The following is a 16,502-nucleotide window of genomic DNA, read 5'->3' as shown; positions in this document are numbered from 1 at the left end:
GAAGCTCCTATCTACTCCTTAATTATTAGAAGCCCAGATCCGTCGGATTGGTGATGGGGAGGAAGACCATGAAGGCCGTAATTTTTAAAGTGCTGGAAGTTTGCTTGAAGTTCGCCACCAACGACACATTGGAGGAGCGTGGATCGACCTTTAAGAGCCATCTCCCCGCACTGGTGAAGGAGCTTAATGGGTTAAACGTCGAGATCATGGCACGAGACCATCCGCATCCGTCTGCCATTCTCATTATGTCCAGATTTGTGGCGATGTTGGTTGAACTGACCCGCCGAAGCAAGCCCGCGACACTTTAGCAGGTAAATAATTTGTGTATATATAAACATATCTATAAATATAAATAAATATATTATGAATTTATTTTTCAGGCGGCAGTGCAGTAGGATTTTGACGGTTGAGGATTAGGCCTCTTGGGGACACCACTTTAAAAAAGTGGTTTGGCTCGCAAACTGGTCGTCGAAATGGTCAATTACGGTATTAAATTGCAAGCAGACTGGAGGTGAAATGAAATTCTTCGAGGATCATATGTCAGGCTGAAACATAACCAAAAAGCCAGAGAACAAAAAAAAAACCCAGTCGCCAATTGCCATATTTGCTTCACTTGCATTTTCGCTAGCAGCTAGCACGAAAAGAAGAGCCGAACCCCAAAACGTACGTACACACACACACACACACACACACACACACACAACAGGCAATGAGGACGGACAGACAGAGAACGGCGGCACCAAATGGAGATACTACTCGTACCCGTCCCGTCCCAGTGCCCAGGCTCACGATCGTACAAACCGAAGATGGGGCTTTCGTCTCAGTATACGAGCATGTACATTCTTGTGTGTGGCGTTATTCTCTCTTTTTCCGACAGCGCGCTTCGCTCCGTAGCGTGGAATATTTTACGTTCACTCCATCTCCATTTCCATGCAGTCCAGCCGACCGTAGTAAAATCCAGTTTTGATAAAAATAAACAAAGCGCAACAAGTACACTACACTCCGCATTGTAAGCATATAAGACAGCATAAAAAGGACTGTTGAGCCCAATCAGAGTGTCCCAATCGTGGCAGGACTCTGCAGTGTCCACTTCTATCGATTTACATTGCTATTAGTTGTGTGCTGGATACAGTTTGGCTGGAGGTGATTGGCTTTGGCTGGGTGGAAGTCGACGGAGCAGAGCACATTGGATTCGATACGGCCCCACATCAGTGCATACGACAGCGCAGAGTTAACAACCGTAAAGCGCACAAATACGAGACGACGACTAGCGAGCTGCCAGCGGAAGCTTTACATCCGGACAATATTGCTGATGCCAGTTTGCAGCAAAGCCTGTTGCTGTGCGCCCGTTGTGCCTGTGCTCTCTTCTCGGTTTTCTTTGGACTCGCCTTCGCCATTGCCACTGCTTCGCATTGCCAGCGCCTGAGAGCCAAAAGGCACGTAAACTGGTTGGACCGTACCCGTATTTTTCAGTTTTCAGTGCTGTTTCAACGCTTGAGCTGCGTGCGTCGCTTTATTCGGACTCGACTCGTTGGTTGTATGGTGTATTTTGTGTTGCGGCGGCATTATGGAGGCAGCTTACAACAATGCGTCATCAGCTTCGACCTCGCCGCCCGCGTTCTCCGCCTCCTTCGCCTTCACGAACACCGCCAAGCTGCCAATTGAGACGGTGAAGCGTCTGATTGCCGCCGTCTCCCGCAGGCCCATGCTCTGGTTGCGAAACAACGTGAGTGGCCAAAAGCGCAGCGATATTACGCCAATTTGGTTTGAAGTTGGCCAGGATGTGAATTTGCCAGGTAAGAGAGAGAGAGAGGCGGAGAGCAATGCCCAGATGTGTGTATGTACATACACTCGTGCATGGCAATACATATCCATATGTATGCTGTACGAATGTAGCTTGATGTTTGGTGCTGCCCACACAGACATGCCAACTCGGTTTAATCACGATCGGCTTCGTTCCCTCTTTTCCCCCTTGGATTCCATTCAATGAGGTATTGAAACTACTCCCTCCCTCTCCTTTTTCTTAAAGCGGACATATGCCGGATCAAGTGGGGCCATCTGAGGGACAACTTTCGAAAGGTGTACATCCGCAACAATCTGTCCAACGAAACGCCCTCGACCTGGCGCTTCTACAATGACATGCGGTTCATGGAGCACGCCGTCCACGAGAACATCATGCGGCAGACACGCAGCAGCAGTAAGAAGCACCCGCCAGGACACTGGACGGAGAACAACAATATAATAGACGAGAAATATGACGGACCCGCCGTGGCCACTGAGCCAATTTGTGAGCTGAGCGATAGCTACGACTCGGAGCTGCATCAGCCAAGCTTCTCCGACATCAGTTCCTTTTTCGAGGACAGAGACTGCCTGCCGGCTCAGCCGCCGGACAGGAAGCGCATCAAACTGGAGCCCAGTCCCGCCGAGGAGGAGGATGACGACGACTTTGACGAGGATGCGGCCTCGGAGAACGAGGAGGAACGCACAAAGCGCAGCGAGGCTGTAAACACACCGGATCCGAGTCTGTTCACCATCGAAGTGCTGGACGACGATGAGGAGGAACTGGAGTTGTCCAGCTCCAATGTCAAATGCAAGACTAATGACACCTCCAACAATAGCCAGAGGAGCGAGCCCGATGTGAAACCGTCGCTATCCCAGTCCCAGTCCCCGACATCCGATTTACCCTTTAAGTACATCAGCATGGATGCAGCCACCAACACCGAGTCCTCACTGGCAGAGCAACAGGACGATGCCGACCGTATGTTTCTGCTCAGCCTGATGCCCTTCCTGCAGAAGCTGGACGAGCGGCGGAAGCTGCGTGTGCGCCAGAAGCTCCAGAATGTCCTCATCGAAGAGTTGGAGTTTGGCTAATCTTGGGCGGCCGGCCTTCGAATCCAATTAGCCTTTCTCTCTGTACATTTTAAGCTTAGCTTACAGTATTATAAGCACGCGACTGACTAACCCTGTGGATCTGCATTCATACTTAGCATGTAATCAGTAATCCTGCCTTCCTCTTAAGACACTTCACACAGATACATAATAAGTACATTTTATGTACTAAGTTTCATAGACCCGTATCATTTGTACTTTTACAGGCAAGCATAAAATAGACTTACAGCATAGCGATACATCTCGTCCAGCATAATTAATTTTGTGTCAGAGGATAACCTCAGGTTTTACCTGGCTTGCCCTGGCCTGGACGGTCCGGCCGCACCTGCGCAGGTAGCGACCTGCGTCCGCCGCCCGCAGTTCTCTGAAACATCGGGCTTAATTCGATAATAGTGCTGCAGCCAGGAACAGGAGGCTACAAATTTTTGTCAGTGCAAAACGAGTTCCTTAAGGGTGTTTGGGTATTCTCTCTGGTCTGCCCTCTGCCTCTGCCGGTGGTGTCTGTCTCCATCAGTCGTTTCCCGCCACACACATGCGCCGTTAATGCAAAGAGAATTCTCTCACTTTGCTTTACTCTCTCGCTCTCTACGAGTGCGTGCTCCATTCTGCGGCGACTACGACTTTGGAATGCCCTAACTCGAACATAAGCAAACATATATTGTATATTGAATACAGGAAAGGAAAGAATGGAATTTGTTTCTGCAACCAAAAAACGTCCGAGGAAATAATATGCGAAATATATACCTACTTGGAGTAGGTTTCGATTTTCTTTTGTGGGATAACTCATTTTACGCAACAGCCATACATATGTATACTTTTGTATAACTTTAGTAACAAATTTCATTCATATACCGCCTTTTTATAAACCAAGCGTCTAATGTAACATGCACAAACGGGACCACTTTTCGGCTATGCTCACCGAAAATGAAGCATATAACAAAAACAATAATGAGCACGCCAGAAGGGCAGCAGCGTCACTGCTTCGTCGGAGACAGAGTTTGCATCCAGTTTGAGCGTGAAGGTTGTAGATTTCGAGGAGTCCTAGTCCCTCGCCACGCTAAGTGGGTCAGAAGAAGCATTCGGAAAACTAAACAAAACCACGCGCAGCGAGCGGTTAAAACTTCAAGTGAAAAGCACGCACGCCAAAGTAATAGAAACAACAACGGACGCGCAAATTTTTAAATAAGAAAAGAAACATTTCTATATGATGTGGGCTGGTATACGGCTACACGAGGGTACTTACAACAGTAGTCGACCCAACTAGAAACTGGGCACAACAACTTAGTTCGGGAACAGTGTACTTAAATAGTTATTGAATTGAGCGTGATACACGCGTTTTTAAACGATAGCGATAGCATCGATATCCTGTTTTCGGTGTCGGATCTGAGAAAGTGAAATAATATTTGTTTGTGAGTGGAAAATCCCCATCTCCCAAGACTGACTTGGGAGCTGTGTGAAAAAGTAGAGACGGAAATGATGCACGAGTGATGAGAATTTCTCCCTGCTACATGCATCTCCACGAATATTATATACCCCTCTACTCCCACGAGTACCCTGTAGAAAAACAGACGCCATGATCCAATCGACTTCTTAAGGGTCCCGTCCCTAGCGGGAAGTTATTTGTAAGTTGATGTGACTGCTTCACAAAATAGATCCTCTTTTTGTTCCCTGTTGTTCAACTTCAAGCACTACCCTCTTGGATGTGGGGCGCATTTGGCTGCAGTTCTTTGCGGCATAAGTGAAAATAAATAGAAGATAAAAATGTGCACATGAGCATAAACCGATGAGAGAGAATGAGAGCGGGAGAGGCAGAGACCGAGCTGTGTGCGTCAGTGCTGACAATATTATTTGCGTTAAAATAAAGCTAGATTGAAAACGCTAAACAAAATGAATGACAATTTTTTATTTAAGCACGGTTCTTAGAGAGTATGCAGGCTCATAGCACAGCTAGAATAGAATTCAGGAATTGGTCAATTTGGAAATGGGACAGCCAATATCGAGAAGTCTCTTTTAATTTTTTGGGAACAAAGCTGTTCTGGCATCACTGGTGTGCGTGATGTGTTGAAAGCGAAAAAGAGCGTAAGAGAGGAATTGCGCGCGCACATCAAATCAAAAACTATCTGCGAGATACATTTGGGGTTTGTTTTATTTTATTTTTTGTTTAGCTAGATGAAGAGCAGCAGAGACAGAAGCAGAATCTGAATCGAAATCAGAATCAGAATAAGCAAAAGCAACAGAACAGAAAGAGCAGCACGCACTCGCAGAGAAGGAGAGAGGGAAACAGAGAGAGAGAGAGTCCAGCGCGCTGACACAGTATTTGTTGTGTTTTTAGTCGAATGTATCTTTTAGTCGGAAAAAGGAATACACGAATGTCGGAGCGAATGAATGTGCACGGGCAAGCGAATTACGCATAAGATCTCTGGGTGACTCGCTCGAAAAGCGACAGAATCTCGCACAACATAAAATCGCAAAGAATACCACGGAAAAATCGCGAATAAGAATCAATATTCTTCCCCGAATCGAATCAAAACTAATTTAAAAAGAATCTGGGAATCAGCGACGAGTCAGATTCGGTCTTGTCGGTTGTGTCGGGCCGGAGACGGAGACCCCATTGAAGGTGTGCAGTTCCGTTCCGTTCCACAGCGGCTTGCAGGCGGCTGCTGAAAAAGGTGTGTACGAATAACGCAGAAGAGTGGCGATAGATACAAAGTGGCAGGGAGGGAGGGTCATGTAAACTATCAACAGAATGATGTACAAACTATTGGCTTGCATTGTATAAAAATATTGATTTTAATTCGTCCAAATATCAATATTCTCAAGATTTCTCTCAGCTCGATGGGTTTTCAGTTTTCAGTTTTCGTTTTTGTGTATTTTCTGTTTTCAGTGTGGTGTGTGTGCCACAGGAACGAAAACGAACCACCTACATTGTACAGAGATACTTATGGAGAGACTTCTTGTATAAATACAACCCTCATCCCCATCCCGGCACGTTTTTGCGTCGTATCCGCACACACACACACACACACACACACAACAAACCAACAAACACACACGGATACGAAAGTGTCGTGGTGGTGGTGTGTCTGTTTGTGAAAGGACTTTAACTTCTTGGTCATGTTTTTTTCCACTTTCTGAGGCTCTGCGACTGCGACAGACCCGTTTTCAATGGAAAATGTTCAAGGGTGACAAGGGTAGTTTCTCTTCGACTACACGGCACAAAAATATCCTTGAAATGCATCCCATTCCGGGGCGTTGCATGTATCGAAAGAACCAGATGAACTTGAGTCTACGCGTACATTTAGCCTTCTTTCCTTGATAGCAAACCCACCGAAATCCACCCAAACTTGATTTTCTTAGCCGCACTCCCCCTCCCCCCACAGCAACCCGTCAAACCCTTGAAGTTATGCTATAAATTAACTCGAATTACCAAATACATATGTAGATATGTATGTAAAAAACAAGTTCCTCTTAGGTCCGTTTTCTTCGAGTGTAGAAATAACCGTTTCCAATGCCACTCTGCCGCTCTGCTGCTCCTCCTGTTCCTCCTGTTCCTCCTCGTCCGGCTGTTACCAAGAGAGGGGATGAAAGTCGGTCGGTCGGGTCGGGTCGGTTGATTGGGCGTACGACGTGGATGGCCCCGTCTTGAAGATGGCAACCAGTCGTTCGTCGTTTTATTGCGTTTTCGTTTTGGTTTTTCCATCCACAAAAAGCCGCTAGCTAGCGCACTGCAGGAGCAGGAGCAGGAACAGTGGGGGTAGTGCGAGTGGAAGGGGGATGGTAGAGGTGGGTTTTTTGGTGGTGGTGGTGGTGGGGTCGGAAAACCGGGAAAATGCTAGAACTACGCAATGAGATTTGAGATTGCTGCACAGTGCTAGTATATGGGGGTGGGTTGAGTTCAGTTCAGTTCCTTTTCAGACTCTCCCGTTTTCCTGTTTCTTGCTGTTTTTCTTTTTGGGGGATGGTGGGGTCTGGTCTCCTTTATTTGGGTTACCAAGCATGCAAACACAGAGTGTGAGTAGGAGTAGCAGTAGGAGGAACTTTGGATTACGGGAGTACAGCCAGGACTAGACGCAAATCGATAGATTGCGCGCCATTTTGGGACTGCTGCAGGACAAAAGGGCCCATAAATAGGGATATGCATGGCGAATTTTAAATTGTAAATTCGAATTCCTGGATTCGTGCCGACAGCGGGATATCTCATATTGGGCCAGCTCAAATGTACACACACATACACACATACATACATATGCATGTATGTATCTTAAGGATGAACGGCAAGCAAAACCAAATCTGACCTGCTGCTGCTGTAGATCGCGCCACACATCTGCTCGGGTCTCGTTTTACGAATTTGGGACGGCACAGGGGAAAAGGGATCAGGGATCAGCGCCTTGTAAGTAGGCACAATAGGGACGGGCAGCAAAGGAAAATCGAAGATGGAAAAGGCTGAGTTTTTCCGGGCTACCTAAGCCGGCAGGCCCAGACCCTGCGTTGCAGCTGCAACGCAGCAATCCTCAAGGTTGGCTTGCCTTTCTTAGGACTACTTAATGCACGTCAGCGGCTGTGGACAAATTAGTTCGTTGCCTCTTCCCGTCTCCTGACAACGTCTCGCGCGTTCCAAACGCAGTTAGAAACCGAATTCAGCACTATCATATCTGTCACATAGAAACGTCAAACGTCTAGGAAATTCAATTAAATTTTCTCATCTCGCGACGATATTTGCAGCGTCAAAGTGTCACTCATCTGCTGCTAAGGGCCACGCCTGAAACTACGACTGCGACCACGACTACGACTACGCTTGTGCTAGAAAAGTGATCTCAAAACCAATCTTATGATGGAACTCTTGTCAAACAATTCGGTTCCGCAACAAATGGCCAGCAGCAATACGGCCAGCGCCAACGGTGTTGCCTCCTCGAATGCCATCGGCAGCGGGGGCAGTGTCAGCAGCAATGCCAGCAACTCATCAGAGCGCCTCCTGGCAGGCATACTGGAGTCGTTCCCCGCCTGGGACCTCAACGTGGGACTACTGCCCAATGTGGGCCAGAGGTAAGTGCCCCTTGCCATAGAAAAGTAGTTGCAGTAGTAACCGTCTATCCTGTTTTTTTTGTTTTTGCAGCTCGCCACCTCGCACGGACTTCTTTATCAACAACTTTCTTGGCGGACTGGACACACATGGCGACTTCAGCATCGGACCCATTGGAAGTGGGCCGCGCAGCAACCCGAAGATGTCGCCAGAGTCTTCCAACAACTCGAGCATCAGCTGCGGCTGGTGCGAGGTGAGCGCCTCCATACGCTGCCTCGAGTGCAACGAGTTCATGTGCAACGACTGCCTGAGGGAGCATCGCAACAGTCCGCTCTCCTCGAACCACTCGATCGTGTCGCTGCCGACGCCCATCGGTGCCTCGCCCACAGGCGGCAGCTCGACCAACGCCCACACGCCGCCCAGCTCCAACTTCATCTGCGACATTCACAACGAGATGCTGCGGTACGTGTGCGATTACTGCCGTAAGCTGGTGTGCCAGTGCTGCACCCTGCACGAGCACAAGGAGCACAGCTACGCATCCATACAGAGTTTCATGGTCGGCTCCAAGGAGAAGCTGGACGGGGCCATCGAGAGCAGCCAGGTGGGGACACGCTGCATCAAAAGCAGCATTGACAAGGCCCTCGCCTTCATCCGGCTCATTGAGCGCAACTGCAGCGAGCTGAGCGACAACATACGGAAGGCCTTCCGTCAGTTCATCATTGCCATCGAGGACCGAGAGCGCTTCCTGCTCGACTTTGTGGAGAAGCTGCGCCTGCGCCGCCTGGCCATCCTCCACGACCAGATGGCGGGCCTGAAGTCCGCCCTGGCCGGCCTATCCGAGACCTCCGATATGCTCAGCAAAGTGGCGGACAACGCACTGAGCATGGACCAGATCGAGATCGCCATGAAGCTCACCAACGGACAGCGCCAGATGGAGCAGTTCGCCGGCATCTACAAGGACCTGCAGCCCAAGCAGGAGGTCTTCGCTTTTGCCCCACCCGACTACAGTCTGCTGCAGGATATCCGAAACCAGGGCGGCGTCATACTGGTCGACGACAAGAACCTGCCCATCGTCACCAGCACCAGCGGCATCGTGCCCAGCGTCTCCAATGTTAACGCCGTCACCGCCGCATCCGTGGGCATCGGAGGAGTCGGAGCTGGAGTTGGTGTTGGCGTCAATGTCGGTGTCGGTGTCAATGTCGGCGTCGGTGTCGGTGTCGGTGGCAGTGTTGGTGTCGGTGTCGGTGTGGGTCCTGGCAGTGGAATGGACTTGGCCTTTGGCATCGGCAGCATTGCCAACAATCCGCTGAGCGTGGCCTCCTCGAGTGTGCGTCGTCCCTTGCTGCGGGACAATAGCTTCCGCATACCGTCGCCCATAATGCAGCCGCGTGGCGGCAGTGCCTGTGGCATGTCCAGCGCAGCCCTGGACTGGGAGCTGAACGGACTGCGAAGCTCGCCAGGCCTTCACTTCAGCGCTCCTCGGACGACGCAGGCCATTCCCGGCTGTATGGATCTGGTAAAGGTGCGCAACTCCAACTCGCTGTCGCTGTCATTTGCCACCGAAGGCCACGAGGATGGGCAGGTGAGCCGGCCGTGGGGCCTATGCGTGGACAAGATGGGCCATGTTCTGGTGTCGGATCGCCGCAACAACCGTGTGCAGGTCTTCAATCCCGACGGCTCGCTCAAGTTCAAGTTCGGACGCAAGGGCGTGGGCAACGGCGAGTTCGATCTGCCGGCCGGCATCTGTGTGGACGTGGACAATCGCATCATTGTGGTGGACAAGGACAACCATCGCGTGCAGATTTTCACGGCCAGCGGCGTCTTCCTGCTCAAGTTCGGCAGCTATGGCAAGGAGTACGGCCAGTTCCAGTATCCGTGGGATGTGGCAGTAAACTCGCGTCGCCAGATCGTTGTCACCGACTCGCGCAACCATCGCATCCAGCAGTTCGACTCCGAGGGACGCTTCATACGCCAGATTGTGTTCGACAACCATGGCCAGACGAAGGGCATCGCCTCGCCCCGCGGTGTCTGCTATACGCCCACGGGGAACATCATTGTCTCCGACTTTGACAACCATTGCCTCTATCTAATCGATCCCGACATCAATGACGTGAGTACCCTACCTACCCATGAGCTACAGCATATAGAAATGAATATTCATGATTTGCTCTTCTACAGATTCTGTCCGTGAAGGGACACGAGGGCTCGGGCTTCCATGAGTTTAATAGGCCATCGGGCCTGTGCTGTGACGACGAGGGCCGCATTATAGTGGCCGATTCCAAGAATCAACGCATCCTGGTCTTCAATCAAAATCTTGACTTTATGTGGGATGTAAGTGGCTATCCAATCGAATCCAATCCAGTGATCCACTGGCCTCCTTGCTTTGGAATGTATGTATAACTTTTTGTTTATCTATCTTGTTTGCAGATCGAGGTGCGACCCTCAATCAATCCGCTAATGCCACCGACGCTGGACGAGAAGGATCGAACGTGCGATGTGGCCATGATGCCAGACGGTCGCATCGTATTCCTCATAGAACTGTCGCCAGACTCCAAGGAAGGGTCTAACCCTTACAAGCGGTTTGTGCACGTATTCTAAATAAGCTTATAGCCGTCAACTGGACTGGTAGGGGAACACGAATACGAATACCAATCTTTTTTTTAGACCATTTACAAGAGCTAAACGTTAGCGTAGTAGAGACATCCAATACAACAGAAACAAAAAACAAAACAAAGAACAAAAAAACAAAAACAAAAACTAAATCTAAAAAAGTATAAAAGAAAATCTGAATTGAGAGAAAGGAAAAATTAGAAAAAATTTTTAGCATAAGTGCTACAACGATTACCTCGATAATGCTTAAGAGTTATGGTTACGATTTGGTAATTTACAAAATACAATACGAATTACACATATGTATACCGATATAGATATCTGTATATCTGTATGCGTATATATGCGTATATGTATCTAGCGAATATACAAAAACCCGACCCAAACCAACCAAAACCAACCCAACCCAACAAACCAATTAGGTCTAAAGCAAAAACCAACAGCAACAGAAAATGGGCAGGACATAGGACATACATAGCAGATATATGTATGTATAATTATTTGGTGAAGGATCCGTGGCTTTCAGTAAAGTAGACTTTAGAGAACCGAACCTAGTAAAAGATAATGAGAGCAGATGAGAGCAGAGCAGAGCAGTGCAGGAGGACACAACAATAAGGATTACTAGATGCAAATATTACTACCTGTTAGTTAGACTGAAAAGCAGTTCTCTAGCTGGTCGAGGGAGGAATCGAATCGAATCGAATCGGATCGAATGGAGAAGGGGAAGTGCGTTTTTATCGGGGGTTGCTTAGCTGAACTAGAACTATTAAATAAGATTTTTGATTTCTACAAGAGAGTTACTGCAAAATAATTTTCAGACAAATTGTTTAGTATGGTATTAATGTTTGTATTATTAACTTAATTCGTTTAGTTCCGTTTAGAGCTACATATGTATTTTTTCATTTATAGTGCATACATGCATACATAGGTTTTTTAACAATTTTTTTTTTGATTATTTTACCAATAATTTTCTTATAATTGAGACTGAGCAAGTGAGTACACGAAACTTTGTTAAACGAAACAAAGTAAAACAAAGCAAAGCAAAACAAAACAAAACAAATCGAGAAGAAAAGAAAAACATGAACAAAAACAAATATTAAGGAAACCCGCTGACTTTTTGGTTGAACTTTTAACAAAGACTGATTAACTAAACCGCAATTTCGGAGCCAACTGAAGAACCATATATGGTGAGGCCAAAAAAAATGTGAAATGAAAATCACAAAAACACACACAGAGACAAATTGCAATGACATTGATAACGTAAAGTAACTTAACTTAGCATAACACTTCATACATACATACATACATACATATATATATATATATATATATATATAGTGAGAGAGATCCACATCCAGTCACGGTCCAGCATCATGAATCATTATAGGCATAGCTAAACCGAGTTTAACTGACATTCACCTACATACACACATATGTACATTACAAACATTCATTTCATCCTACATTCATCACAGGGATTTGGGATTGTAATGGATTGTAATGATTCCCCCCACCCCCCACAGGGTACAGTACACACACAGCAGCAGCAAAGCAGGCTGATAGGAAAGGTGTTAGAGTTAGCTAAAGGAATGATGATAAAACATGACAAGAGGCGGGAGGGAGGGGTTGCTTGCAGAAGAGATGGAAACAACAAAATGAAAAAAAATTATCATAATTTTTGACTCAATGTGTTCATTAGCATTTAGTAGATTTAGCAGGCGTGACGTAGGGGCGGCATACATATGTAAAATCCAGAGCAATATATGGGCGTATTGAATACACATTTAGGTGACATGTTCCTCGCAGAAAACAAAACATAACAAGAAAACAAAATGAAACTCAATTGAAAGCTTAAGGAAAGGGAAACCCAGAAGAGAAGGTAAATGCATGGATTAGCTGAATTATGTGTCGAGATGAGCAGAGATTTTAATAGCAAATATATAGTACACAGATAGAACCGACTAGAACCGATCCTAGGTGGGCCTGGATCTATACCCGGCACCTGGCATAAGTTGCAATGCGTGATTAGAAAGGCGCTTAAAATGTATTAGCCAACTTAGTTACTTAGTTTATTTTTATGTTCTCAATGTTTAAAAACGTTCTATTCTATTATATTTGTGTTTTAACCCGGATTCAGAACCTGATCAAACCAGAGCGAAAGCGAGAGACAGATAGAGAGAGAGAGAGAGAGAGAGTGAGAGTGAGAGTGAGAGAGTGTGAACGAGATAGTACCAGAATGTGTGCAAGGGAGAGATATATAGCTAACACTCCTTCCACGTATAAAGCAACATTGCATAAAATGCGCAAAACAAACAAACAAGAGAAAACCCTAAAAAAAACCTTTAAAAAAATCCCTAAAAAAATACACCTAAAAATAAAAATTAAAAATTAAAAAAATGATGGAAAAATGCCAGATTTGCTCTACGAGAGGAAAGGCAACAAAAAACATATACTTATACAATATTTATACATATACAATACATATATACACGACAGAACAAAGGGAAACCTATTATATAGAGCTATATAGAATAGAAATCGTAATTATTTTACACCTTAGTTTAGGCAGCCCCCTCGAGAGCCCCACACGAAATTGCCATAACAAAACATAACTGAACATAACCATGACACAACCTCACCTCATTTTATTCAATCGTACATACCTTGACGCGCCGTTCATTTCTTGTGATCCAGATCGAATCGAATCATTCAAACCAATCACACTCGCCCACACAAAAACCAAAACTCACGCTCACGCCAGACCATACCAACAACATACATACATATGTATGTATATACTATATACATACCATACATATAGTATACCGTACTGTCTAGCGACGTCTAGCGATGAGAATGCCATATTTTATACTATTTGTGTGAGGTTTACTAAAACAAATACTAAAGAACAAATACTTATATCATTACAAATGAGCGCCGTTTTCTAAAAGCCACAGTTTAGAAATTGTGTAAAAAATACAAAAAGAAATTGCACTAAAAAACAAAACGAACCGAATAAGGAATCCAATTATTGAGATGTAAGCGAATGCAGAATGCCATAATTTAAAATAAAAAGCATTTAAACATATACATATATACTATATCTATAGAGTACTCACTCGTACTAAAGTATGTTAAACAGAAAACGAAGAGAATACTAAAAGTCATGAGAATACTGAACAATTTGCCAAAGGCTTAAGAATCAAAACGAAAGAGCGTAACAAGTAATACATACATACATAAAAGTACTATATATACACACACACACAGCCACACACATACAACAAGAGCCTACGCATAAATAGTTAATTACAATTTTTACAACATACATACCAAAAAAAAAAAACAAAACTACATTTAACTTGCAGTCAGGTATTTTATTTTGTCACATAAAAACGCCCCATATAAAAAAAATAATAATAATAATAACAAACCAGGTTGCCCAAACCAATACCAACACCACTACCTACAACTACTTCTCTTGTAAAGCAAAACAACAAAAATTGCTCATATATGTACATCATACACGTAGCCACTTACTAAACTAAAGTATATGTTGTATACTGTATACTAAAAACGAATCCAAAACTTAAATCAGGTATTCAATTTTTTTGGTATTACGTACATACATACATACATATGTATTTAGCATTTAAGAACAGCGAAACTCAAAACAAATGACTCCAATGACTAAGGATCCTTCGATATGTGCGGCCAAGCGAAACACCGACCGCTAGACGATTAAAAAAAAAAAACAAATGCAAAGAGGAGGGTGGAGCACAAAAGAAGAATTCAAAACGAAAACATATTTATAAAGAACAACCTTTTATAACAAATCGATTGAGAAATCGATGCTAAAGCAACAAAAAATGAAATGAACTCTTATATCAAAATACAATTTTGAGTCAAATTTTTTAATGACAATGCCATGTTCGGTTAGCGCAGAGAAATGATTTCGTAACTATAATTAAATCAATCTACTTATATAATACCACATACATATATTATGTATATCGTATACATAAATACATACTTGCGTGCATACATAGTACATACATATATTTTGACAAGATCATTTAGCAATTAAGTTTGTAACAAACTTCGAACATGCAAAACGAAACACAAACAAAAAAAAAATCCACAATATTGTATCTAAAATCGAAAACATTTCTTATTTGGCAATACAAAATTAATTTTACTTTAATAATAGATTTCCAAAATTCGAATTATACATACATACATACATACATAAATACATAAATACTAACATATGTTATAATTATGGAGCAATTGAGTACAAAACGAGTACAAATTTAAACTTTAAGCCAGACAGATCAGACCAGACAAGACTGGACTAGACGAGACATAACGCAACTCAACGCTACGAGACTATGTCACAGTTAAACTTTAGTATAAAGCATTAAACTTAAAATGAAAACAGACCAGAACAGAAGTGAACAGAAACAGAACAGAACTGAAGGCACACAGGAAGAGAGCAGAACGAACAGAATCGAACAAGAAACATAAGATAAGCCAGATACTGGTTTCGCATACGAAATACTAATTAAATGCATACATACGAGTATATAGGAAGGGTACTAGATAGTAGATATGATCAGGATCAGGATCAAATTCTCTGCAACTTCTTTTCAGAGAAGATCTACACCAAAATCGATGCGATAGCTAAGCGTGAACATACTAACCACATACATAAATACATATGCATATAATACTTACATACATAGTTACTTAAACATAGACTAAACCGAATATGCATACATACTAAATCTAGAGCAAACGATAAAACGAGAAAACGATTACCAAAAATCCCTCCTTAAACCTTTTTAAATATGATTTGCTTCGCGATAGAGAAAACAAAGATGCAAAACATACACAATTTCTCATACATTCTCACCCATAGCATGCATACATAAATGCATGTACTAGGTACATGCATACATACATACACAAATAATTATATAGTCGTGTATATATATCGTACATACATACATATATATATACACATTATAAGCAGATAACTAAGCCGCAAGGCGAAAAAGTCTAAAGAAAATCTACCAAAATCAAGCAAGCGACAGATTGTAATACAATAAAAGAGTTGCAGTTAAAAATTGTAATTGTCTAATAGTGAAAAGCGGAAACGGAAACAACAATACCATATGTGTACATCATGGATTGTCATTTTTCTATATACACGCATACACATACATATTTATATACCTATAAATACATATATGTATATATATATTATATACATACATAGATGTGGGCAAGACAAGAGTAAGAGTATATTTTATACGATAAACAAATTTTATAACATATTTAATAATAAATTATACACTAATAATTGTGGACATCTCCTGTGTTCTTTACTTCTTTTCCTGGATTGGATTCGATGAACTGTCTTGTGGGAGTTTTAGCTAAAATAGTTTGCAAAAACCTTCGAATATAGTATATAGTTATATATAGTATAGAATTCCAAGATGTCGTACCGCATTATCAGCGTTCCAGATATTTTTTCTTATTTTTTTTTCAGTTCCTTTACTGTTCAATATGCAGCACAGCTAACAATGCCCTACCTAGGTAGACGTTTTCAACTAATTCAACATGCCATTAACGTGTCAATCAACTGTTTTGCAACAGCACCAATTCGTCTTTATGCTTCGGTTACGTATGTTCCAGGAGTTCTCATCAAAATTGGGCAAATTCCCCAACCAGAGCGTAGGTCAAAGCTGGTTACGTTTCATTATATGTACATTGTACATATGTACTGTACCTACTACGAGTATTCACATTCGTCGCAAAAACAAGATGTTGTCATTGTCAAATATGAGCTGAAAGGCCATTAGAATATCAAAAGGAATACGCTAAGCACTCGTGCATAATGAGATTTGTATGAAGCCTGAATAAAGCCGAATGTTGTTCGCGTCAATTGTCACTGCACTGGGCGAAAAAAATGTGAGCA

General features: G+C 43.8%; 2 protein-coding genes across 4 annotated transcripts; both read left to right on the top strand.

The window, feature by feature from the left end:
• The first annotated feature begins 381 nt into the window (after window positions 1–381).
• Window positions 382–3,120, top strand: LOC111079969. Its single transcript, XM_022375319.2, has 2 exons — window positions 382–1,796; window positions 2,030–3,120. Exons 1-2 carry the CDS (start codon window positions 1,568–1,570, stop codon window positions 2,869–2,871), a joined length of 1,071 nt encoding a protein of 356 aa, XP_022231011.1. The 5' UTR covers window positions 382–1,567; the 3' UTR covers window positions 2,872–3,120.
• A 760-nt stretch (window positions 3,121–3,880) lies between these two features.
• LOC111079962 (protein wech) lies at window positions 3,881–13,620 on the top strand. Of its 3 annotated transcripts, XM_022375310.2 has the most exons (6): window positions 3,881–4,036; window positions 5,222–5,558; window positions 7,612–7,932; window positions 8,003–10,019; window positions 10,088–10,240; window positions 10,337–13,620. In XM_022375310.2, exons 3-6 carry the CDS (start codon window positions 7,718–7,720, stop codon window positions 10,505–10,507), a joined length of 2,556 nt encoding a protein of 851 aa, XP_022231002.2. In that variant the 5' UTR covers window positions 3,881–4,036; window positions 5,222–5,558; window positions 7,612–7,717; the 3' UTR covers window positions 10,508–13,620. The 3 variants fall into 3 exon arrangements, with proteins under 3 accessions (XP_022231002.2, XP_022231003.2, XP_022231005.2); XM_022375311.2 differs by lacking the exon at window positions 5,222–5,558; XM_022375313.2 differs by lacking the exons at window positions 3,881–4,036; window positions 5,222–5,558 and adding an exon at window positions 4,323–4,511.
• The last annotated feature ends 2,882 nt before the right edge of the window (window positions 13,621–16,502 follow it).

This window comes from Drosophila obscura, unplaced genomic scaffold, assembly GCF_018151105.1.
Source record: "Drosophila obscura isolate BZ-5 IFL unplaced genomic scaffold, ASM1815110v1 contig_186, whole genome shotgun sequence".
In the NCBI taxonomy this organism is placed as follows: domain Eukaryota; kingdom Metazoa; phylum Arthropoda; class Insecta; order Diptera; family Drosophilidae; genus Drosophila; species Drosophila obscura.
The sequence above is the reverse complement of the archived record's forward strand: the minus strand, read 5'-3'. Positions and strand labels throughout refer to the sequence as shown.

What these genes read in the sequence shown, in the direction of transcription:
- LOC111079969 (XM_022375319.2), top strand. Translation starts at nt 1,568, where the DNA reads ATGGAGGCAGCTTACAACAATGCGTCATCAGCTTCGACCTCGCCGCCC. An exon ending in CCAGGATGTGAATTTGCCAG is followed by an intron (nt 1,797 to 2,029) that starts GTAAGAGAGAGA and finishes TTTTTCTTAAAG; the next exon opens with CGGACATATGCCGGATCAAG.
- LOC111079962 (XM_022375311.2), top strand. Translation starts at nt 7,718, where the DNA reads ATGATGGAACTCTTGTCAAACAATTCGGTTCCGCAACAAATGGCCAGC. An exon ending in CTGCCCAATGTGGGCCAGAG is followed by an intron (nt 7,933 to 8,002) that starts GTAAGTGCCCCT and finishes TTGTTTTTGCAG; the next exon opens with CTCGCCACCTCGCACGGACT. An exon ending in TCGATCCCGACATCAATGAC is followed by an intron (nt 10,020 to 10,087) that starts GTGAGTACCCTA and finishes GCTCTTCTACAG; the next exon opens with ATTCTGTCCGTGAAGGGACA.